The 22,455-nt window shown below is 59.8% G+C and overlaps 1 protein-coding gene across 3 annotated transcripts in view; it reads left to right on the top strand.

The window, feature by feature from the left end:
- BCL9L (BCL9 like) overlaps window positions 1-22,455 on the top strand; it is a 68,411-nt gene that overhangs the window by 36,910 nt on the left and 9,046 nt on the right. For all 3 annotated transcript variants that reach the window (XM_063355015.1, XM_063355013.1, XM_063355014.1), the window contains exons 2-5: window positions 18,157-18,520; window positions 19,788-19,910; window positions 21,243-21,453; window positions 21,969-22,053. In XM_063355015.1, the coding sequence (XP_063211085.1) occupies window positions 18,220-18,520; window positions 19,788-19,910; window positions 21,243-21,453; window positions 21,969-22,053 (720 nt within the window). In that variant the 5' untranslated portion in view covers window positions 18,157-18,219. The remainder of the gene's footprint in view (window positions 1-18,156; window positions 18,521-19,787; window positions 19,911-21,242; window positions 21,454-21,968; window positions 22,054-22,455) is intronic.

Below are 22,455 nucleotides of genomic sequence, written 5' to 3'. Positions count from 1 at the left end.
CTGACGGGCAGACGGCACCTGCCTGGGGACCCCGTCTCCAGCCCTGGAGGTGGCTGTAGGGAACCAGCTCTGGGGGAGCCCTGGAGCCTCAGGCTTTCTTTCCCAGCACTTCTTTTCAGACACGGCATTTCGACGGGAGCGGTGCTGTGGCGGGAGCCTGGTGCCGGCAGTGCGGCGGCGGTGGCGGACCTGAGCGGCTCCTTGCTCTGCGCCGAGCCCCTGGGCACCATGTGGCAGGGAAGCCATTTTCCGAAACACGTCTTGGGCCGGTCTAGGATCTGCTCGACATGCAACAAAAAAGCACATTCATCCGAAATCCCTTCTCTCCCCTCTCCGAGAGCTTGGTTTTGTTTTTAAATCTATATGGCAGGCGACCAAACTGGCTGAGTCAGTCAGCTGGCTGGCCACCAGCAGTAAAAATGCGGTTTTGTCCCCTCCCTCGTTCTCCCCCCTTCCCCCCGGATTTTTTTTCTCCTTCACTTAGCGACAGTTTCGTGTATTGACAACAAACCTCTTTCTGCCTCCTCCTCTCTTGGGGCTGGGACAAGTGGAAGCTGGTTTTTGTTTTCAGGATCGGTGTAGGGGGAGAAGGTGTAGGATGGCAGCCCGCTTTTGCCGCCTTGCTCCTGCCTGCGGTGATGCTGCCCGGGAGGAGGGGGAGCTGCCCGCTGCGCCCAGGCCTTCGACGGCAGCGTCCGCTCTCTGACGGGCACTTAGATGGAGGGATATGGAGCGGTGAAACGTCTTGCCCAAGGCCAGGCCTGGGAGGACGGGAGCTGAGGAGCGGGTTTCCCTCGGCCGCTGGTACCCGGGATCCGTGCTGGCCGTGGGCTGGCTTTGAGGGCAGGAGGAGGTGAGAGGTGAAGCGTTGCTCCCGAGTGTTTATAAATGCTGCCATGGTGCAGGTGTGGCTGGTTGAAATGCATCCTGGGGTCAGCTCTTTCACTGGGAAGATGGGAGCTAACAACCCCAGAGGTTGCCCAGAGCGGCTGTGGCTGCCCCATCCCTGGAGGGGTTCAAGGCCAGGTTGGACGGGGCTTGGAGCAGCCTGGGCTGGTGGGAGGTGTCCCTGCCCGGGGCAGGGGGGTTGGAACTAGATGAGCTTTAAGGTCCCTTCCCACCCAAACCATTCTGTGATTCTATTCTACAACCCTCCTGTGTGTACGGCCCGAGACCTTGTCGAGGGGCAGCCAGACACCGTGTCGTCGAGGGGGGAGCAGGCGTGTTCAGCCTCGGCTTTTCGGGGAAGCCCCCAGTCACTGTCCCACCTCCTGCTCCTGCTGCGTGTATCCCTGCACGCAGATGTGTCTGGGCTTGAGCAGGAGCAGGGTGCCTGCACAGGGGGTGGGTTTCTGCCCTGTGGCTTGGCCATCAACCGTTTTACTCCCTTTGCATCCAGCTTCCGCAGGCGGCCTCGTGACCCGTTCCCAGGGTGGAGGGGAGATGGCGCTGGGGCTGGTGTGATCCCAGCGCTGCCAGCTCGGCTCCGTGCTTGTGGCGAGCCTGTGTCCCAGCCTGAACTGCGTGACAGGTCGTGGGACCTGGCTGTGTGTCCTAGCCCCCGGGGGTCACCAGGCGCCCGAGCGTGTGGCACCTCGTGGGAGTAAAAATTACTGAGCCAACAAAGGAGGCTCCTCGGGCGAGAGCAGTTTTCAGATGCAAATTGTCCGGTTGGTTTCGGTGACAGATTTTCTTAATTTGTATGTTGATTTTTTGCTATTTTGGATGCATGAATCGCAGCAAACGCTCCAGCCTGACTCTGGCTTCTGTGTACTTGAGCAAGAGGGCCGCGTGAGAGCAAGCGGGCGGCTGGCTGCTGTGAGCCGTGCGGGTATCTGAGGATACCCGTGCTGGTCTGAACTAGTTTGCTGCTTCTTCCGTCATATATCACCGCTCAATTGCGAGACACACTTCCAAGGCAGCAAAGGCAGGGAAGGGGAGAAAATGATTTACTGCTTTTTATTTTAGCAGGAAGGAATGTGATGGGCTAAGAAATATAAAAGGCAAAATAAATCCTCCAGAGCGTTTTGCTCTGTTGAAACGAAGGGAACTTAAAGGTGCACAAGGAGGCTCGAGTCTGCGAGGCTTTGCCACATGTCACGTGGGGAATGCAGATGTGAGGGGAGCGATAGCTATCTCAGTCCCTAGAAGATGTCTCCCTGCGCTCTTAGCTGTGCCCCCACCTCTTCTCCGACGGTCGGTGGCCCTGCCTATACCGTACCGCTGGAGGCAGCTACGCTGCAGCGTGCACGCGTCTGCGGCTCGTGCAGGAACTGTGATAGCAGGACAGAAGCCACGAGGAAAAGTGAGAAGTGCTGCTGGGATCTGGCGTTTGTTGGCAGAGGTTTCTGGGGCTGGAAATGAGCGGAGGGCAATGAACGCTGCACGTTTGCTGGGCAGTAAGGGAAGGAGCTTTGAGGTCAGGAGGTAGCTGCTGGGGACGCGTCTCCTGTGGTCATTCACGTGCGCGGTGCTTTTGGAGGTTGTCTGTGTTAGTGGGTACCGGCTTGATCCTGGCACTCACCTGCTTTTGCTTTTGCTTTTGCCGGAGAGAAAGAAGCAAGAGTTGTCAGTTCCGTGTTGTCCTGGTCAGCGCGATTTTCCGGTTCTCGGGCCCTTGCCTGGTTGGATCCTGTGGGGATCCTGAAATCCCAGTGCTCTTTCTGAGAGAAAGGGGGGGGAAATAATCCAGACATGGATCTGCTGTTTAAATCCACCTCGTGATCTGAACCCTCTGACAAACTGCCTGGCCTTCGGCCCCCCGTTTGCACCCTAATTGCGCTGTACTCCTCGCAACGCCGGTGCTGCCTCACAGCTGTTTGTGGTGCTCCTCCGCCCAACGAGATGTTTTTTAATGTTGGGGGAGCGGAGGAGGGAAGCATCCCCGAGGGGCTACTTAACTTCCACACCTGCTTCCATTCCGCTCCCCAGGCAGGTGACCGGAGTTTGGCACAGTCTGTTTCTAACCTCATCACTGGGAAAGGCGCTTGTAACAAGGTCTGACCCATGGGCAAACTTTTAAACAAACACAAACTCCCGCATCAAATCAATACCTGGATCAATGAGGTTTTTTTCCCTCGGTCAGAAATAGAGTGTAGCTCTGTTGACTCGGTCTGCTGAGGCTGTTTCCCAGCACATCTCCCCGCCAAAGCCTGAAGAGAAGAGCTGGAATTTCAAGCTCCTGCCATTTACATTGTCACCCGAGTTGTCAGGTGTACCTGCGTTTTAGGCTTCTCAGAAAGCCTTGCTTATAGTTGTTGGAGCTAGCTGGCTATCACGAGTGCATCCGCGGGCTGGAAGAGGCTGGGCAGCTTGGCAAACCCTGAGCAAAACTGTGGTGGTATGTACTTTCTGCCCTTCCTACCTGCCAGGTTCCCTTTGGAATGCACTCCAGGAAAAGCCGAACGACTCGCCAGTGGTGCAGCGCTCTGGTGTGGCAGCCTCGGTCCCTTCCGCCAGCCCACGTGTGCAGGTACAGGCTCGAGAGAGCCTCCGCCGTGTTTCTCACCCGTGGGCTCTGTGTGCGCGCGTTGGTCGAGGAGGTTTAGCTCCGCACGTGCCGCGTTGTGGCAGCATTCCCCGCCACCTTGCCGTGGGGCTTCGCGACGGGCAGAAGCAGAGCGCCCTCAGATAGCGCCGTCCCGTCCTGCGGCCGGGCACTTCGGGGCTTCGTCTGTAGTTTTACTCGGTCTGGAAGGGAAAGTCACTCTTGTGGAACTAGTTAGAGATGAGAATCTAGTTGTCATGTGATCCTCGGGCTGTCATCACGACGTGGAGGACGGACTCGGGTTGTCCCCTCCCTGTGGCTCTGCGTGTACGTCGCCCTGTGATGGGTGTCAGCAGGGCCAGCAGCCGGGGATGAGCTGCTTTGGGATGGTCCCCACTGAATGATGGGCGTTTGAACAGGAGCTGTGCTCGGCGCAGAGCAGGTGGGCAGCACTGTGCCCTGAGGGTGCTCGGGAGGAGGCTCTGCTCCAGGACAATGTGTCCGGCTTTGGGAGCGGACAGCGTTTCCCATTTTGCCTTGTGAGCCTGAAGATGATCGTTATCTCCTGGATTTGCCGGTGTGGAGTGAGACTAATGGCCTTGGCAGTCGGAAGGGTAGACCTACCGATGTCTTTGGTATTTGGAAAGAGCTATGAGAGACTTGGAGCCCACTCTGCTCCAGGAGAAAGCTGTCATGTCTGCAGCAGGAGCCTTGCCCCGGCTCTCTCCGCGGAGCGCTTGAGGAAATCCTGCAAGCCCCAGCTGGATGCGAGCAGGGTGGCGTGTCTCCGGCCTCACGCAGATCAGGCTTTACTTGCTTTCGCAGCGAGGTTCTGGTGCCCGGAGGTGGAGTTGCTGAATTTGCTGAGCCAAGCGTTGAAGGAGAGAACCGGCGTCCTCCCTGCCCTGCTGTGCCGCAGGGCGGGCTGGCCGGCTGGATTGCCCCCCGGGCCGGGGGACAGCGGGACCTCGCAGGACAGCCTGGTTGGCGCTGAGGCCAAGCGACGGGAGAGGTGCCCGGCCGTGTCCCAGGGAAGAGGGCACGGCAGGGCTGCCGTCGCGGCCGCTGGCGAGAGGCTTCCACGTTCTCTCACGCCCACGCGCCGGCACAGACGCGCACACGCGGACAGATGCAGGTTCGTACCAGCGTGAACACGCTCGTGCGGATTCGCATGGATCTGCGGTTAAGCAGGCACACCCACGCCGGCACGGATGCAAATAGAGCCGTGCTGGTGCGGGCCTGCTCGCCATGGCAGAGGCAGACGTGTTCGTATTCGCACAGCTCCGGGCTTGTGCCGGCACAGGCACGGGCAGACATGCTCCTGCGCTCGCAGGCGACAGAGCCGAGCCACAGCGCCGGTCTATTTTTGGGAGCACTCCTAAGAATTGTGAGCGTGTTTCAGATGTTAGAGTCTTAGATGGGGGAAAGCTAGAACAGATGGCTGGAGGGTTCAGAGCAGCAGCCCTGCTGAGAACAGATATTTATAGGCAGATTTAACCCTTGTGTGGTCTCTGGAGCCGTGTTTAAAGGAACAGCCTCCGAAGTGAACGTGGTGGAGCCGGGCGGTGACCCGCCAGGGTGTGCTGTCCTAGCTGGTTTCCGTGAGCCGATTATCAGCGTAGTCTGGAAATCCCATCTATGCTCTACCTCTTTCTCGAGTGCAGGGTTGCGGCTTTCCCTGCACCGTAGAGCCGGGTTTCTATAAGCCTCGGTGAAACTGGGCCGGTCGTGCTTATTACTTGCTGTCCGAGCTGGGGCAGCGGGTACTGAGGCCGCCCTGTGCTTGCGTGACCAGCAAAATGAGGACAAAGATTGTTTTGTCCCTCTTGCCCTGATTTTTTTTTCTCTTTTTTTTTTTCTTTTCTGTTTTTGCCAGAGGTTACCCAGATTTTTCCTTTTCCATGTTGGAAGGAGAGATTGTGTTTTCTCTCAGGCCTGCTGTCTTACAGAGATACACAGACGAAACCCTACCCCGTCAGATCCGTCAGTTTTTACCTGCGCTCGTCTTGGGCCCTTTTGCTCAAGCATTTGGGGAAGAACAAAATCTATCTGCAGGGCTGCGCTGGTTTGTTGAACGGAGCTGTCTGCAACGCGGGGAGCACAGCGCGTTTACGTCGACAGGTCTATTCGTAGCCCTTTCGTTGAGAGCAGCCAGCCTCCTGTTCGGGACCCGAAGCCGTGTTGTATTTAACTTGTATTTAACTTGTGTAGCATGTCTTGAAGTGGGCTTGGCGGAGCCGAGTAACAGCAGCAGGAGAGAGCGATCTGGGGGCAAGGAAGAAAGCGATGCCCTCAGGTGGGAAACGTGAAGAAATGACAGAATAGTTATCTGGGAGTTGCAGGGGAGAAGGCTCCGGCTCTGAAAGCACGACCTGGGGTGCAGCCCTAGGGAGCTGCCCGAGCCCGCTCAGGCTGCTTGTCAGCCTGGCTCCAGGAAAACGGGGGAGCGGTGGCGCTCCCGAGCTGGTGTGGGGCGCCGGGAGACTGGGTGGAAAAGAGACGGAGATGGGGACTGCTGGCAGAGCTGGTGCCGCCGGGTCAGAGAATTGCGACGGCCTGTGTTTGCGCTTCTGAAAATGGGAAGCTCGAGTCTAGTTGTGAGATGGGGGAGGAAGCTGCCGCGTCGCGTGGAACGGGACGCATCTCCCACACGGATGGGCAGTCGGTCCCGTAGGGTTCGAGCTGCAGCGGTTGTGCGCAGCGGCGTGCACCTGAGCTGCACCTTCCCCTTGTCGGAACTCAGACTAATCCGGACGTTTGGAGCGGCACTCTGCAGCATCGCCTGCAGGCTTGTGCCCAGCATGGGGGGTCCCGGGGAGGCAGTGCCGAGCCATACGGGGCTGTTTTACGCTTTTCCTTGCACCGCCACGCTCCTGCGGACCAGCTGGAGCTGCGTCTGATGTTGGAGGCAGCGTGCGGCGGCTGTAACTCGGGCTGTTCGTCCAGAGTTGGGTTCCTGGCCAAGGGTTTCACGCCGATGCTGAGTGTACACTTCGGTGAGCTGAGTTCGTTGTTGTGTACCCTGGTCCCCTGCCCAGGGGGGCACGAGGCTCTGCTGGAAAGGCTGGGAGCGTGACAGAGGGCCTTGGCGTAGGACTTCCCAGCGGTGCTGCCGCTGTGTTGGGCATCAGCTCTGTGTCTTGGGGCTGTGGATTCGGAGCATCCCGCGTTCTCTTTGCACTGACGTGCTGGGGCCGGGAGATGCAAATCTGTAGGAGAGTGGGAATACGCTGGAGCTGCTTGCTCCCTTGCTTACGCATGCCAGTTTCAGACTGTGGGGGCTTGGAAAGCCTCACTGTCATAGCCCCGCACGCGGCGCGTTCTCACCGCGCTCCTCTGTGTCAAGGCGAGGAGTTCCCGGGTTTCCCAGGAGTTCTTGGTCCCAGGTCAGCACTTGCACCCGCCGTTGAAATGGGACTTTGGGGTGAGAAAACCCTGGTTCCTCGTGCTCCAGCTCCCCTGTAGTGCATGCCGAGCGTGCAGCTGATCCTGCTTGGAGACCCAGGTGCGGTGCTGGCAGCGCTCGGCAGCCGGCTCGCAGTCTGGTCTGCTGCACGCTGGTGTCGGCTGGCAGCTTTGCGCCTGTGGCTGTCTGGCTGCATTTTGTACCCAGACAAATTGGTAGGAGCGAGGTTGCTCGGCGGGGCCACCGGGCATGCTGGCATGGCATTCCTGCGGCTGAGCTGGCCCTGTTTGCTTCCAGGGTGCGTGGCAGCCACCGCTCTCCTCCTACCTGAGCGAAGGAGGAGGAGAGTTCGTGGCAGTAACGACCCACCCAGTGGGTAACTGCCAGTCCCAGGGATCTGCCCACACTTGCCTGGCCTCCCACAATGGCCCCATTGTTCCTGAGAGGGCAAGGAGGAGGCTGCCTGCAGCTCCCTGGGCATCGTTAACCCTCTGCCTGCCAGCTGCTGCGTGGAGCAGGAGGTCCCGAGGGCAGGTGGAGGAGCTCCTGCCACCCTTGGGAATGCAGCGGGGAGCTGCAGGGCAGCGGCTGCCTCCAAACCTGCCGGTTGTTGCTGTTTTGCTGTCACACGCCTGTGGGGACGATGTACATGGAGAGGCAGGGCCCCGCTGAGCCTTGGTTTCCTCCGACGAGGCGTGGGGAGGCTCCGTGCCTTCGTCCAGGCTGCTGGCTGCCCTGACCGTCTTTGGGAGCAGCCCTCGGCCGGCCCCGGAGCGGCTGCCGGCCGCCGTGTTGCTCTGGCCCCGGCGCGCGTGCCAGAGCAGGACGCGTCGATAGGAACGGGACGTTTGGGGTGCCGAGGTGCTAATTCCAGTGGCTGAGGTATCGGTGTGGAAGCTGTTTAAAGCGATTCCAGCCTGATCAAAGTGCCTTCTTCCTTCCTGTCCTGTAACGTGATCGCGGCCCAACGAGCTGCTGGTGGCCTGCTGTGGCTTCTGGTTCCTGTTGTTGTAAAGGCGCAGCCTTGGAGGGTGCGGGCATGCCTGCCGGTGTGCCGACGCTGCCGGGGGGCAGGCACGGAGCCAGAGCGTGGTGTCCGTGTGCCGCAGAGGACGGCGAGCACCCTGTCACCAGCCAGAGGAGCTGGGCACCCGCAGCCCTCTCTGCTGGCCGGCTCCGTGCTGCCCGTCTTTCGGTAGCAGTGATGCTTCCCCAGGGATGATAGGGCTGCCTCAGCACCTCTGCTCTGCCACAGGTTTCCTCTCCAGAATCCGTGGGATGGGGGAGAGGAAGAGGCATTTGGCTGGCGTGCCAAGACTGCATACGGGAAACTTTCTGTCTGTTGGTCTCCGGAGATGTCGATCCCGGCATGTCGTGTGCGAGCTCAGAGACTTGTGAATCGGCTCGGTGATCCAGACAGCCGAGAACTTTGAAACCCAGTAGATACCATGCAAGCGTCACCAATTAGTTCAACTGGAAGCCCCGCAGCTACTTTGCTTATATCATAACCTAAACAGTCACCCTGCTTCCTAAAGTTATGTTATCTCCGCTTCTCCCACTGGGTAGCCTTTGTGCTCTTTTTGCATTTGCAGAATTTTTGCAAGTCTTTGCCTTTACACCTCAGTCTTTGTTGATGCAATAACTTTTCTTTTTGATATACTCTGGTTTTTAAATAACAGCACAACTAGAGTTGAGTGTGGAGGGCCAAGGGCTGACCTGGGAGCACTCGATGGCCCCGGTTACTGTACCAAATACAAACAAAACTGCTGCAGAGCTTGATGTGCCCGAGTCCAGGCACCTGGGCTCTGGGCAGACCCACTGCAAGCCCCAAAGCCTCCTGCGAGCCTCAGGCCCGGGGGCTGGGGGGGTGCCAGAAGCCGGTGCCCACTCTGCGTGGTGTAAGTCACTGAACCATCTCGGTTGGTGAAGAAGGGGGGCTCTCTGCAGGCAGCCCCCGGGACAGGCTGCTGTTGGGTCCCTCCTCCCTGTCTGTGGGTGTATGGCTGCGGTTCAACAGGGGTCTCGCTGTCCCCCCCGGGGGGCTGCAGTTGGCGAGACGGGGCGATTTCTGCCTCTTTCTGCCTATTTCTCGTGGGGCGGTCGGAAGCCTGGGTCAGGGTTAGATCGTCGTGTGTCTGGAGGAGCTCGGTGAGCTGCGGGGGGGGTTGTATTAAGGGCACAGTAGCCCCTGGGGCGTGGGGCTGGGTCTGTGGGGAAGGCCGTGCCTCTTCGCGCCCCCCGCATGGGAGAAGCTGGGGAATTTCAGCTTGAGGTGCGGAGGAGGCTTCTGGGAGGTGAAGCGTGGTGAGGAGGTGGAGCAGCTGCCCTTTCGGGGTGCGCAGTGGGGAAACCCCGCTGCGGAGCGGCGCAAGCCCAGGCTCTGACGGTGCAGCCGAGTGGGGGGAGCGCGGGCTCCCCTCTCCTCTGGGACCCTTCCTCCCTCTTCAGCCCAGCGCTGGGGTCCCGGTGCCGCCCGCGGCAGCCGCCCCCGCTCAGCGCTGGGATCTCCGCTGCCCGCGCCGGTACGGTCAGCGCTGGGAAGGTGAAGGGTTTCCCAGGGTGGAATTTCCTGCGAGGCAGATGCGTGGCCGCTTCGCCTCTGACCTTAAACCCCGATGTGCCTTAGTCACGATGGCATGCAAATAGGAGAGGCGACGGGGTGGGGGCTGGAGGGAGCTGCTGGGAAAAGGAAGTGACCTCAGCCGGGGTTTAAATATAGAGCCCCGGCTGCGCTGCGTGCTGGGCCTGGTGTTTGTAACCCTGCAGGAGCGCTTGGCGATGCTCCGCGTCTCCTCTGGCAGAGGGCAGCGCCGGGGCAAGGTGCTGGAACTACCAGCCTTGCTTTTCCCCCCCTTGCCGGCGTTTCTCTGTCTGCTCCCCCTCCCCAGGTGAGCTGGGGTCCCGACGTGTGCTCAGGAGCGCAGCCGCGGTGCTGCGGTCCGGGCGGTTTGCTGCCCACAGCTGCCCCTGCCTTTGCTTTTTGTGCAAGTGTGTCCTTTGCACGTCGCATTTAGTGCCAGGACGGGGCACGGGAGGGGAGCCCAGCTCTTCCCCAGCTGTTTCAAGAGCAGGACGAGAGCTCTGGGACACCGAGTGATCTGAAAAATGCCTATAGTTGGGTCAAAGCAGGGCTGTCAGACCAAGCCGTCCCGTATGTGGCTTCAAATGTCTCATCTCCTCTGCCGAGAGCATCCTCAAAGGCAAACCCGCTTGTTGCACTGCCGGCCGTACCGTGCAGTGCAGCTGGGGTACACGGCGGCGCTGAGGGATGTCCTGCAAAGATTGTGCCCTTCCTCAGGCCAGAAAGTGCCCTCAGCTTGCGTGGTTGGGCTCAACGGAAGCGCTGTTGTTCTGGGGGAGGTTTTCTGCGAGGTGGCATCGGATGTCTAGCCCTCACTCGCACCGTGCAACAGGCGTCTCGGTGCCGCCTGTATCGGAGGGAGTGGGGTAAGCGCCTGCTGCAGGGGTATGGTGCATGGCTCTGCCCTCCAGCACACCCCTCTGCACCCTGTGGAGTCCCCGGTGCCAGGGCTGGGGCGCGGAGAAAGGCCTTGGTCTGGGCGCAAAGACCCTGTGCCAGCCGGGGGGTGCAGTGAGTTTGCCCGTGCTCAGCCCTGGCGGGGCTGCGGGTGCCCTGGGTGACGGTGACACCTAGTGGCTTCGTCTCACAGTCTCCACCTCTCCCCACCCAGAGATGGGGCACCGGGTGTGACACCCCGGGAAATCTCCCGGTCCTTCCTGACAGCCGGCACGAAGCTGGACCAGCTGCAGGCAGCGGATCCCATGGCGCTCGGGAACCTTTATGTGTCTGGCTTGGAGACAGCGTGCAGAGAAGGGACCAGGCGCGACGTCCTCGTTGACAACAGCTAGTCCGTCGCGGAGCCCTGCAGAGAGACTTTCTGCTAGGAAGAACAGAAACTGCTGTGTTAGAGCTCCTCACGAAGCTCCAGCATTGCTGGGTTCCAGTCCCGCACGCTGCTGGCATCTCACAGGCTGCTTTAGCGATCGTGGAAGGGTCCTAAAGCAGTTACAGAACTCCAGGGGCAGCTGAAAGACCCTCCTTGTCGGCTGAGCTGCATCAGGGATTTACCCGGCACGCGTGACTCTAGGCAAGACTTGGCTCCCTTGTGGCATTTGTGGGAACGTTGGGATTTCAAGGTCTCACCTATGAGCCCCGCTGCTCAGAGGAGCTGATGTAGCAGAGGGCGGGTCGCCAGGTAGGCTTTTAAGCATTACTCACCCATTCCCAGTAAGTTTAGTGCACAAACACAGTGGGAATTGCCTGAGGAGGTCTTTTAATCCCATGCAGCAACTGCATAGGGAGATCCGGGCTGTGGCTGTGCGTTGCAGCCGGCGGTGTTGTCTGCCGTGACGGTTTTCAGAGGGAAACCAGCCCTTTCGTGTCTAGATGGGCTTGTCATTGTGCACCCTGGCACAGCTGCGCTGATGCGGTTGGGGACGGTCTCCTGCCCTGAGCTGGGACAGCCGGCAGTGGGTGTTTGAGGGGGTCGGACGCAAGGTGCCCGCTGCGGAAGTGTTTTGTGTATCCCAGTGTTGCTACCGGCCCGAGCCACGCCGCTGGCATCTGCGAGCCGAGATCCTCAGGGCCTTTACCTAAGGCTGCATCGGGTGTCCAGCTGTCACAGCAGCCCCCGACTCTGGCCAGATTTCACACACTGTGGGAAGAGATCCTGCCCTGGAGGAAATCGAAGCTCCCTGAGCAGCAGCAGTACCTTTGGAAGAGACTTCTGGCTTTGCTCCCTGCCCTGTTAGATGCTATTCCACCACCGCAGCCCGCCGAGCTGCAGCGTGCGGCCGCCTCTGCTCCCTGCAGGTCTCTTGCTGACCCGTCCCCAGCAGGTCGCACGAGCTGGTGTACAAAATAATTCCTCGTTATTGTCCCCGTAGACCTGTGTGCGACTGTCGAGTAATGTCTGGCACATGCAGGGTTTCTGTAGGGAACGTGCCAGTTGGACGGGGAAGCTGGAAGGATCTGCAGATCCAGTGATAGACCCGGAGGTTCCCTGAGTGCAGGACAGGGAGCCAGGCTCTGCCGGGGGGTGCAGTAGGCAGCGGAAGAGTGGGAGAAACTGTTGAGCTGGAGGCAAGGAGAAAAGCTCTTCTAACCCCGATGGACTGAAGCTGCGGCAGGAGAAAGGTAATAGGACGTGGGGCAGAAAGCAAATGGCATTCCTGCTTCGCCTTGCTCTCTCCGAGCCTCGGCTTCCACTCCTGTTGCCTGGGGATGTCTGTTCCTAGGTGGAAGGGAACGTGAATCTGAGGTTTTGTCCTACTAAAGACCTTTGAGACTCGTGGCCAAGCAGCCCCGCTGAAACGCATCGTTCCTGAGGCAGCTCCAAATGGCAGGAGATCAGCAGGGCCTGCCAAAACGACTCTGAGAACTGGTAGGACTCAGCAGAGCTTTATTTCTCTGTGCAGGTCTTCTGGATCCCACCCAGACGGCTTGCGAGGGTACCACCTTTTCTGCCGTTTGAAAGGGCTTGAGAAGGATACAAGACATTAACAGAAGAGTAAATGGGCTTCTCTGGGCTATCCGTCGTGACGGTGTAAGAGCAAAATAATTTCATGGTGCATTCAAAACGGACGACTCTCATCCTGAGGAGTGTTGCCCTGTGGAACTGCCGGCTTCCCGATGTCTCCCGATCCGGTCGTCCGAAGCAAGGCTCAAATGAGAACGCCTTTCGCAGCAGCAGCCTGGGTTAAGGCTGCTCTTGCTGGCGATAGGCACGCTCAGGCGAGTGCTCCCGTACAGGGCTTGGGGAGACGCTCCTGCCATCGTTGGTCGCTAAATGGCGTGCTGGCTCGGAGCGGTGCTTGTCGGGCTCCTCGGGTGGGTTCCAGGGCTCGTCTGAGCCCATTGCTGACTCTTGGCTGGAGCTGGCTGGGTGACAGCAATGCTGTTTTGCTACTGTTTTTGAGGGTTTTGTTTCTCACTGGAACAGACTCAAAACCCCTTGAATGGTCTTGCGAAAGGGATTGTTTTGGAACAACCATTTTTGCATGGAAAAGGTCAAGTTTCTGATTCTGGTCTTTTTCTTAAATCAGAAATGATCCAAGAGTCTCGGACTTCAGAAGTCTTGCTTCTGGAAAGTTTGTTGTAGTCTTTGCCTCAGCGAAACGCTCTGACTTTAGTGAAATAGTATGGTATTTCTTTGGAGGTGTTCCAGCCCCTTCTGCTGTTAGCCCTGGGAGGACTGGTAGTCTAGGAGTGGCGTTCGGCAGCGTGCCCGCGATCTCATCCAGACTGGGGGTGAGAGGTATCTCAGGAGGGGGTGGCGGGTCTTTTGGGTCTCTCCTTTTGCTGTTCTCTGCCTAATGCCTTTCTTCAAGAAGCCCTCGGGCTTGCGTAGGACCTCTCGTTTCCAAAGCCAAGATGTTCCGCTTGAGTTCGTGGAGGTGCCCACGGGATGTTTTGGGTCTGGCGCGTCCCAGGGTTGCTGCCTGTAGTGAGCGGGTGGTGGGTTGTCAGCATGGGCGATGTGCTTAGAGGGCGTTTGCAATGGCAGCCTGGTCTTGTTACTGCCCAGACTGGCTGGCAGAGAGGGGCTGGGTGACTTTCCGCTCGTTGCGTCACTCTGTCACGACCCATCTCGTCTGGGAGGTTGGCTGTTCGTGATCTGCGGGGCATGTCAGCACAGCTCCGGTGGCCTGGGTTCTGGCTTTCGCTGCGCGTGCGCAAGTCAGGAGTGGTCTGGGTTTCGCAAGAGCTCTCCTGTGGCGAAGCTGCTTCCTTTTGGAATCGTGGCGACTCTGGTTTCCCGGCTTCCTCTCTGGCCCTTTCTCCCAATAGGGGTAGCAGGGCAGCGATGCCCGCTGGCACCTGGGGCTGGGAGCTGCGGGGCTGGGAGCTGCGGGGCTGGCGGCCGGGGGCCACCCTGCCCCATCGGGAGGCGGGCGCGGGCTCCGCATTCTTGCGGCAGCGTTGGGAATCTGTGTTATCGTCCTTGTGAGCGAGCGGGAGCATGATTCACCAGAAAGTCCTCCAGGAACGCAGTGGGGTTTCAGGTTTCGTGAACGATCAGCCTGCAATTCCGGGACTGGGAATATGTCAGCCCAGTCTCTGCTCGCCCGGAGCTTCCTCCTCCCCCTCTGCTGCTGTTCAGGCTGGACTGGAGGAGACTTACTGAAAGCAGGTTTTGTTGTTCTGTTTTGAGGTTTCTTGTCTCCTAAGGTCCCAGTCTTTGATTTAAAGCTGTGGCTTTTCAGATGTACCAGGTGCAAATACTCTCCCTCTGCGTTTAGATGTAGCGCTTCGTCCAACAGAGATATTTCTTGTGCCTTGTAAACCTCCCGCCCCGCGTGAGGTAGGCTGGGTTGTCCCCCCCGTTTAATGGCGGGGGAATCGAGGCACCCAGAAACAGTACGTCTCCGCTCAGGGTCACTCGTGAAATCGGTGGCAGCCGGGGGTAGAAGCCAGGAGTCTCGGCTCCTCGCTTTAACCACTGGGAATTAAGTTAGCTATTGTCTTGAAAACTACTGGGCTGGAGTGGGTGTGTTGCTGAATTGCAGAGGGAGCCAGATTTCTATGCAATCTCCTTTTTGTCATGTTCTTTTCAAGATGTTTTGGATCATTTGCCTCCCCGTGTCAGTGTATCTACTTTCTAATTAATTCTCTTCTGTGGCCCAGATGTGTGGCATGCCTGCCGGAATCCAGTTGGAATCTAGGGGTGTGTGCAAGGAGCAATTGAGATGCCTATCGGTGCCCTGCAACCAGAGAGGTGGGAGGCCGGGGTGGATCCCCGCTATCCATCTGCATGAGGATCCAACTGTTGCTGCTCCCGAAAGCAGAGCAGAGTCTGCAGGCAGCTGCTTCTGGCCTTGTTCCCATGAGGATTTGCGAGGAGAGGGCGGTCGGACTCAGGCTGGCTGGAAGAGGAGGGCTTCCCAAGGCTGAGCCAGGGCCTCCGGTCAGCCCCGGGTGGCTTCCCATCCTGTGACGGGCTGAGGCAAGGCATTGGATGTCCTCCCTGGAGCACCAGCCTACTCCCAAAAAGAAGGCAGAAGGTAGATGCCCCAGAAACGTCACGCTCTGGAGGGACTTCGCAGCCAGTGAGGCTCATCCACGCGGCAGGCAGTGTCTGAGGGTTTCGCTGTGGCGGCTGCCAGGTCCTTTGGGATCGACACGTGTGTTCCCTGCAATCCGACCTGAGAACCGGAGGGGCAAGGGGGTGCATCGTGAGCGTTATTCTCTGCCCTCCGCAGGCACGGTCTCAGCAGGGCCCCGATTTTCTTCGTCCCTCCCCAGGGTACCCGCATGCCCCTGCCATGCTGTTCTAGGGTTGTGCTGCAATGCCGCTGAGCGTTCACGTTTCTGGCGAGGCGCTTCGGCATGCGATATTGTGCCCGTGCAGACGTGCCGCGGGCAGACCTGCGTCTCCCGTCACCGACAGGGCCGGCGGTGGCAGCACCTCCGTGGCTGGGCTGGCCGCACCCTGGTGCCGGTCGGTTTGTGGCCCTGGGGACTGCGGTGCAATGTGTTGCAAAGATTGCGGCGCAGCAGGCGGGGGCTCTGGGCCACCAGCAGCGGGAGCTGCTGCAGGGCTTGCTTTCTGGAATGCTGTCTGGCAGCAGCCTCTTCCAGCGGGGCTGAAGGCTCCCTGCGGCTGGCCAGCCAGCGGCTGCAGGCAGCGTGCGTGCTTAACGCTGCAGCTTGTGCCATATGGACCTTCTCCTCCTCCCTGCTTGCCCTCTCCATGTCTCCTTCCCAGCTCCGCTCCCCTCCCCCTGCAAGCGGTTTGACAGAGCAATTGGGCAGGCACTGGGACGGCAGCGCTGACATAAATCTCTCCTGGTGTGGAATGAGGGGTATAAATATCCAGAGAGTGATGTGATCTTTCCAGCTGCTATTAATAGGTCCCTGGAGAACAAGAGCGAGCGAGCGAGACTGGCTGACACTTAAAGGGCTAGCAACTCCCTTATGTGCTGTGAAAATTAATCAGCGCTGTGGCTCACCATCTTCCTCCAGGCTAGAGCAGAGCCCTCGCCGAGGTGCACGGGGAGGAGGCGGAGGAGGAGGGAGAACTAACGACTCGCTAGTTAGGAAGCAGTGATAGGCCAAGCTGTGCGGAAGGATCCCGCTAACTAGCTGGGAATGCCTGGGTGGGCTGTGGATGGCACTGCGGGTGTGGGCTGCTGGGGTCAGTGCCGCGGCATAGCCGGCCGCCGGCTCGGATACTGGCCTGGCGGGGAGGCAGGTGCCGAGCAGTCCCTTGTGCGGGCGGGGGGCTCGCCGGCGGTGGATGGCAAGCTGCAGCCTGCGCCTTGTGGCGATCGCTGGCTTTTGGGGATTTATGGGTTGTCTGAGTGTGCTTTGCTCCTCGCCCGTGTGCTGTTCCGCGTAGGGTGTTCTGCCCGAGCAGAGCGAGCTGTTGGCTTTTGCCGATGGTATGTCTTCAGGCCTGCCTTTGGCAAGCCGGCAGCAGCGTGCGCAGGGCTGCTGAGCTCTTGCGGCGCTGTTCAGAGATGCGGGGTTTGGTCTGGAGCCGGTGCTTCCTGTCCCTGGGTGGCAGGAGAAATCTGTGCACAGCATCTGGCCCGCTCAGTCCAGATGGGAGGAGCAGACCACGGGCCCAGTGACGCCCCCGTGCTGGGAAATTTCTCTGCCGCTGCACAGGAAGGGTTCCTGAGTGCATCGTGGGGGTGTCATGCAAAGCACGCAGCAGACGTAAGCAAACAGAGAGTAGTACCTCAGCTTCCACGAACACAGGATTTACCGTCCTTCCCCCTTGCCCCCCGAGAAGTAGAGAAGGCTGTGATGGGCGGGGGGGTCTCTGCAGCTTTGGGGTCGCTGGCTGTGTAGCGAGGAGGCTGCAGCAGAGGAACGTGGAGCCCTGATGCAGGAAGAGTTACGTGCTCCAGATGAAGAAAGCCAGGAGTAGTTCTCGTGGAGATGCGCATCTTTCTGCGATGCGCCTGCCTCTGAGGGCTGAGCAGTGAGCGGGGCTCCGGCCAGGAGGAGTCGGTGTGTAAGAGTCGTGTCCAAAGGCCAGGGATGTCGTCTGCCTGCTCTGGTAGCCCCTGAGGTGAGGCTGGCTGACGTCCCCCACTGCCCGTGCCATGTTGAGGGCTACTTGCTGCAAGTAGGGAGGTACTCCTGGGCCAGGAGGGATGCACCCTGTAGTTACCAGGGTCGTCTGTCAAACTGAGGATTGGGAGCAGCCTTCCAGAACACACAATGTGCTCAGGTACTGTGGAGCCGCATCCCGGTCATACCTAATGCTCGTGCGGAGCTCCAAGGGGAAGAATCCCAGCGCGAGCCTAAGAGATTCTGCCAAGGCGAATAGATCCTGCAAGGAGGGCTGCTGCAGCGTTGCTCCAGCTGCACGCGCGTCCTCCAGCCCAGAAGCCTGCGCGCTCTGCCCTGGCCGCCGCTTCCCTGAAAGGCCCTGCCTCAGCCTGCGGGGCTGCTCAGAAGCTGGGCTGGGTCTGCAGCAGAGCGCCTCACCCTGCTGTCCCGGCAGAGCCGTGGCGCGTTGCATCATCCTGCCGGGCTGGGAGCTGCCGCTGAAGTGGACGCTCCCTCTTACCCAGGGCCTCGGAGCAGGAGCCGGGACGGTCCCTCAGGCCCCTGGGAGAGACAGGGATACGATACTGCTTAACTGATGAGTGCCTGCGCTTCCCGGCTCTGCCCTTGCCTTGTAACCCACGGCTGCCTCCTTCTCCTCAGCTGCCTCAACCTTCTGAGTCCTCCCCTGCTCCATCTCAGCTTTTTCTTTATAGGTTTGCGCCAAGACCGTTGTCTGTCTGCTCAGTTGTCTCCTGTGTGTTTTGCAGAGCAGAGGAAGCTTACTTAGCCACGGAAGGGGGCCCTGAAACCAGTAGGGCACCAGATTTTTCTGTTCAGGGTCACAAAGTTGTGTGAGCTCCTGGAACGTCTGCAAAATAGCTCTAAGTGTCCTTCCTGCCCACCAAAGGGCCAGGTTGGCGTGGAGCACCCCGTTTTCATTGTGGCCTCAGAAATGAGGGCCCTGGTGTCCCCGCCTGTGCCTTGGAGCTCTGGCAAGCCGGCCGCGCCTGGGTGGGAGTTCGCCGCTTGTCCGCACACGGCTCACTGCGGAGCAGGGTCCTTGGCTCGACGGGGCCAGGGCTAATTCCCCGCAGCAGCAGCGCTGGGTTGTGCCTCGCCGCAGGCTGTGTCTGGCCCTGTGACCAAGTAGCATTCCCCCGTGCCCCGGGCAGTGGCCCCGGCATCCGTGCGCACACGAGGGGCACCGCGCTCACTCGCTGCCTTCTTCTCTTGCAGGTTTCTGACCGAAGGGCCTGGGAGCTCCCTCCACTGGCGCTGTGGGAAGCTTTAGCCAAACCAATGCACCCTGACAACAAACTGCCCAGCCATGGCAAGGCAGGCAGCAGCGGTGCCCCGGCCCAGCACCACAACGTGAGCCAAGCACCCACCTGCAACCTGGGCTCTAAGGGTGTGGGGGCGGGCAGCCATGGCGGCAAGGCCACTCAGATCTCCCCTGGCAACTCTGGACTGAAAAACAGCCAGAACACTGTCCCAAACTTCAGCTCCTTGAAGGGCAAGGTCAAACGGGAACGAAGCATCTCGGTGGACTCCGGAGAACAGCGAGAAGCCAGCACCCCTTCACAGGACGCAGAATCAAAAGGTAATGCTCTCCTAAACTTTGCCTCGGCACGTCCTCCTCGCAGTTGCTCCAAGCGTCCTGGCAGGACCCGGGGTGGGAGCAGCTGTGAGCATCTTGGGTTTCTGTGCTGCGGCTTCTGTCCGGGCTTGTCCTGGCTGCCTGTGCGTCTTTGCATCACTGCTCGTCACAGCCGTGGTTTTGGGACCGGAGTGGCCGAGCGTTGTCTTTACGTTTCGTTCCCTACACTGTTTGTTACACCGAGAATCTGGGACTCTGGTTTTCGTGGGCTACTGAGGCCAGCTAAGCAAGAGCGTGGGTCACGGAAACTGCACCGAGCGCCTCTGCTTTGCAGCGCGCAGACTTTCGACTTGGGACCGAGTTGAGTTGTTTTCTGTCTCCTCGCTGTTGGCAAAGAGCTGCCTTTGTGGTGTTCTTGCAGCTGCCTGACGACTCGGTCGTGGTTAGCGAGGAGGTGCTGCGAGGGTCGCTGTCTGAACAGTTCTGCGGTTTCGTCAGCAATGGATGACTCTTGTGTTACAGCACGTGGCTTCTGGAAAAGGGCTGAGTCAGTGCTTCCAAACCCTCTGGCTTCCCTGTCCTCGCCAGCCTTCCCTGTAGCCTCTTGCGTTCCACCCAGCTCTGTGCTCGACGGCTGCGTGGGGCGCTTGAGCATCTCGCGGGGTGTTTGGAGGAGAAATCCCAGCGGTGCCCTTGCTTCCAGCCAAGCCACCTGAAGTTGCGGTCCCCAAACGCGGAGCCGCTGTTCTGGCTCGCGCCCCTAAGCGTTTGGTTTCACAGCATTTTCTGAGAAATGGAGGGAGCATCCCAGTTTACAGGGGCTGCCTGAGTGACGTCTTGGCAGGGTCTGTCTCTTGTTCCTACAAAGAATGTGAACGTCCGCTCCCGTGCTACTTTCAGGTTTTAATTGCCGAATCACAGACCCCGTAAATTTCAGGTTACTATCCGAAGCTCTGCAGTTTGGAACAGCAGTTGGGCATGTCCTGTGTTTGCAGGCTCCTTTCAGGCAGTAAGAATACGTCGCGTTCTGCATCGCTAGCTCTCACAGGGGAGTCTCACCAGGTCTGGCTGCAAAGACAAGGAGCCCAGGCTGAGCAGATGCTTCAGGACCTTTTCCAGGGCTGGGCAGATGTTGGCGCAAGGCTTCTCGCCCAGCGCATCCTGGCTGGGGTGGCAGTGCCGGTGTGCGGCACGCAGCTGGGCAGGGCCCTGGCCTTCCCAGCCCCTGCCAGGTCTCCGCAGCTCTTCTGATGGCTCTGTCCCTTCGCAGGTGAGGTGGCTCCCCGTAGCAAGCGGCGGTGTGTGCTGGAAAGGAAGCAGCCATACAGTGGGGACGAATGGTGCTCTGGGCCGGACAGCGAGGAAGACGACAAGCCCATCAGCAGTGCGCACAGTGAGTGTTACCTCCTTACCAGCTCAGAGGCTTGACCAAAGCCAGGTCCCTCCTGCAGCTCAGCAGGGCAGACGGCGCGGGCGCCTCTAGCTTTGCCTGTGTGTGCTGAGCTAGCCGGGTGCGTGGTGTGGTGCTGGGCCATCGCAGCTGGCGGTCGTCGTGCTGTGAGAGTGCTTGTGGCCATGCCGTGAGGTGTGGGACCTGTTTTGTGAAGATGCTGCCCAGATGCTGTACATTGCTCTGGCCACGTCAGCAGCAGAATGGCCATCCTGAAAGTGTGCCTGGCTTAAATCTGGTTAAGCGTGCCTGCCGTGGTCATAGCGGCAGCCAGACGCGCATTGCCCTTGTCGCAGCAGCTACGCCTGTGCCAGGCCATCCACCCGGCTCTCTGCAGCTGTGCTTTAGAGGCAACTGAGGCTAAAGGGGCTCTTGGCGTCTTGACAGTGGTTCTGGCAGGGCTGAGCTGGCCGCAGTGTGCACCCTTTGGGGCAACAAACTGCAGGTCTCTCCTGTTCCCCAAAAGCGTCCAAACTCTTTGATTTTTTTTTTTTTTTATTTTTTTTTTTGCATATAGAATTCAGTTTACTTTCAAATTGCAACAGGGAGAATACCTGAGAGGACAGAGCAAGGTCCTGTGGGGCCCAAGGGCCACAGCCGATGGAGAGCATGGAAGTGTATGAAACCAAGTAGGGGGTGGTCTTTGTGCCCGCCAGTGCCCCACAGCCATCCCCTCCAGGACGTGCCCTTGTGTTTCTCTGCGCAGTTCACAGCCCTTGTGGGAAGGCAGAGTGCCGCCTCCCCGTCACAGCCTGCTCCAAGACCTGCCTAATTAGAGCAGGTCAGCGCGGGGCCGTCCAGGCAGCGTGTGTGTCCCCACGCCGGGTGTCCGGTGCTGTTTCTTCTCTTTAACTGCCGCCGTGCCGGGGCTGGGATGCCGCCACGGGCGTTCAGGGGTCCGTTGGGATGAGAGCCGGCGAGCCCGCCGCGGTGGGCGTGAGGAGCTAGGCGAAGGGAAGGCGCTGCGTGCCGCTGGTGGTTGCCGTGCTTATTGATATTCATTAGAAACCTTATTCGGTAACGGCTGACGATGGATAGCCACGACTCCGGTGGGCAGCATCCCCTCTTCCCCCGCTGCCGGGGGCAGGGAGACGGGAGCGTCGGGCCCCTGCCCGGGCACCGGGAGGCGGCGGCGGGAACGGGCGGGCGACTGCTGCCACCTCCCGGTGGCCCGGCCGGCGGCTCCGCCGCTGCCCCGCGGGGCTCTGCCCCGGCTGCCTCCCCCCTGCCCGCCCCTGGGCCCGCTGCGCTGCCCTCAGCCGCCTCTCCCCGCAGATTGTAATGTAGCAGATCCTGCGATGTCCACGGCCTCGCAGCTTGGCCCAGGGTCCAACCCGCTGCCGAACCTGAACGAGACCAGTTCTTCCAGCGTGCCCCATGGTGCTGCCCCCGGCTTACGGTCAGACGCTGCAGGAGGAGGAGGCGGCGGAACAGGAAAGCAGCCCTCGCAGTTCGTTTACGTCTTTACAACGCACCTTGCTAACACGTAAGCGGTAAACCCCGTCCGTCCGTCTGTCCTCCGCTGGCACAGGGCTGGTGCCACGCCTGCCTGTGGGTGCTGCCTTGAGCACAAGAGCTGGGCAGACCCGCGTCGCTTTGGGCACACAGAGTGGGTCACCCCTGATGTTCAGGAAGTTTGCTGGCAGCTACCGCTGGTGGGCAAACTTTGTCTGGAACGCACGCTTCCTCCCAGCGATGCCCGGCACTGCGTTCCGCGACACGTGCCGTTGAGTACACCTAACCGTCCCGCGGAAAGATGCCCCCGAAGCAGTGTGGACTGCTGCTCTGATTCGGAAGTATCCAAGGGGCTGGGTGTCACAGGGAGTGCTGCGTAACACTTGGTGTCCTCCCTTCTATATCCTTATACATCCTCCCTTCTCGGTGACCTGCAGAGATTTCCCTCTTCCTGCAGGACCGAAGAGCAGAGGTGGCCCCTGGGCCCTGGGACGGGTGGGATGGGGCACAATGCCTGTTCTCCAGCGGTTTGTGCTCTCTCCCCAGAGCTGCAGAAGCTGTCCTGCAGGGCCGAGCTGACTCCATTCTGGCCTACCATCAGCAGAACGTCCCGCGGGCAAAGCTAGACCAGGTACACCAACTATGAACCAAATGCTGCCGTTGGCACCTGCTGCTGACTGACCGTTCCCTGCCAACGCGGCTGCTCTCCCCTGGCCCTCCGCTCAGCTGTGGAGGAAGGGGCTGTCAGAACGCCCTTTCGGTGGGGTGGGAACCCGCTTTGCTGTGGAACCTCTTTGGAGAGTCCTGGCTGCTGTCAGCTGTGAAAAGCTTGGGATGTGGCCCCGCAGCCATGTGAGCGGAATTCCTATTTGTGCCTTTCCAGGGCATGCATAGGGCCTGCTTCCTCCCCACAAGGAATGAGGGTGAACCGCCATGGCGCACGTTTTTGGGACAGAGAGAGCTGCTGAGAGGTGCAGGGAAGGATACCTGCCCGGGGTTTTTCCTGCTCACGTTTGTTCCTTTTTCTCTGCCA

This window comes from Chroicocephalus ridibundus, chromosome 18 (assembly GCF_963924245.1).
Source record: "Chroicocephalus ridibundus chromosome 18, bChrRid1.1, whole genome shotgun sequence".
In the NCBI taxonomy this organism is placed as follows: Eukaryota; Metazoa; Chordata; class Aves; order Charadriiformes; family Laridae; genus Chroicocephalus; species Chroicocephalus ridibundus.
Note: the sequence above shows the minus strand (reverse complement) of the source record. Positions and strands in the feature narration are given on the sequence as shown.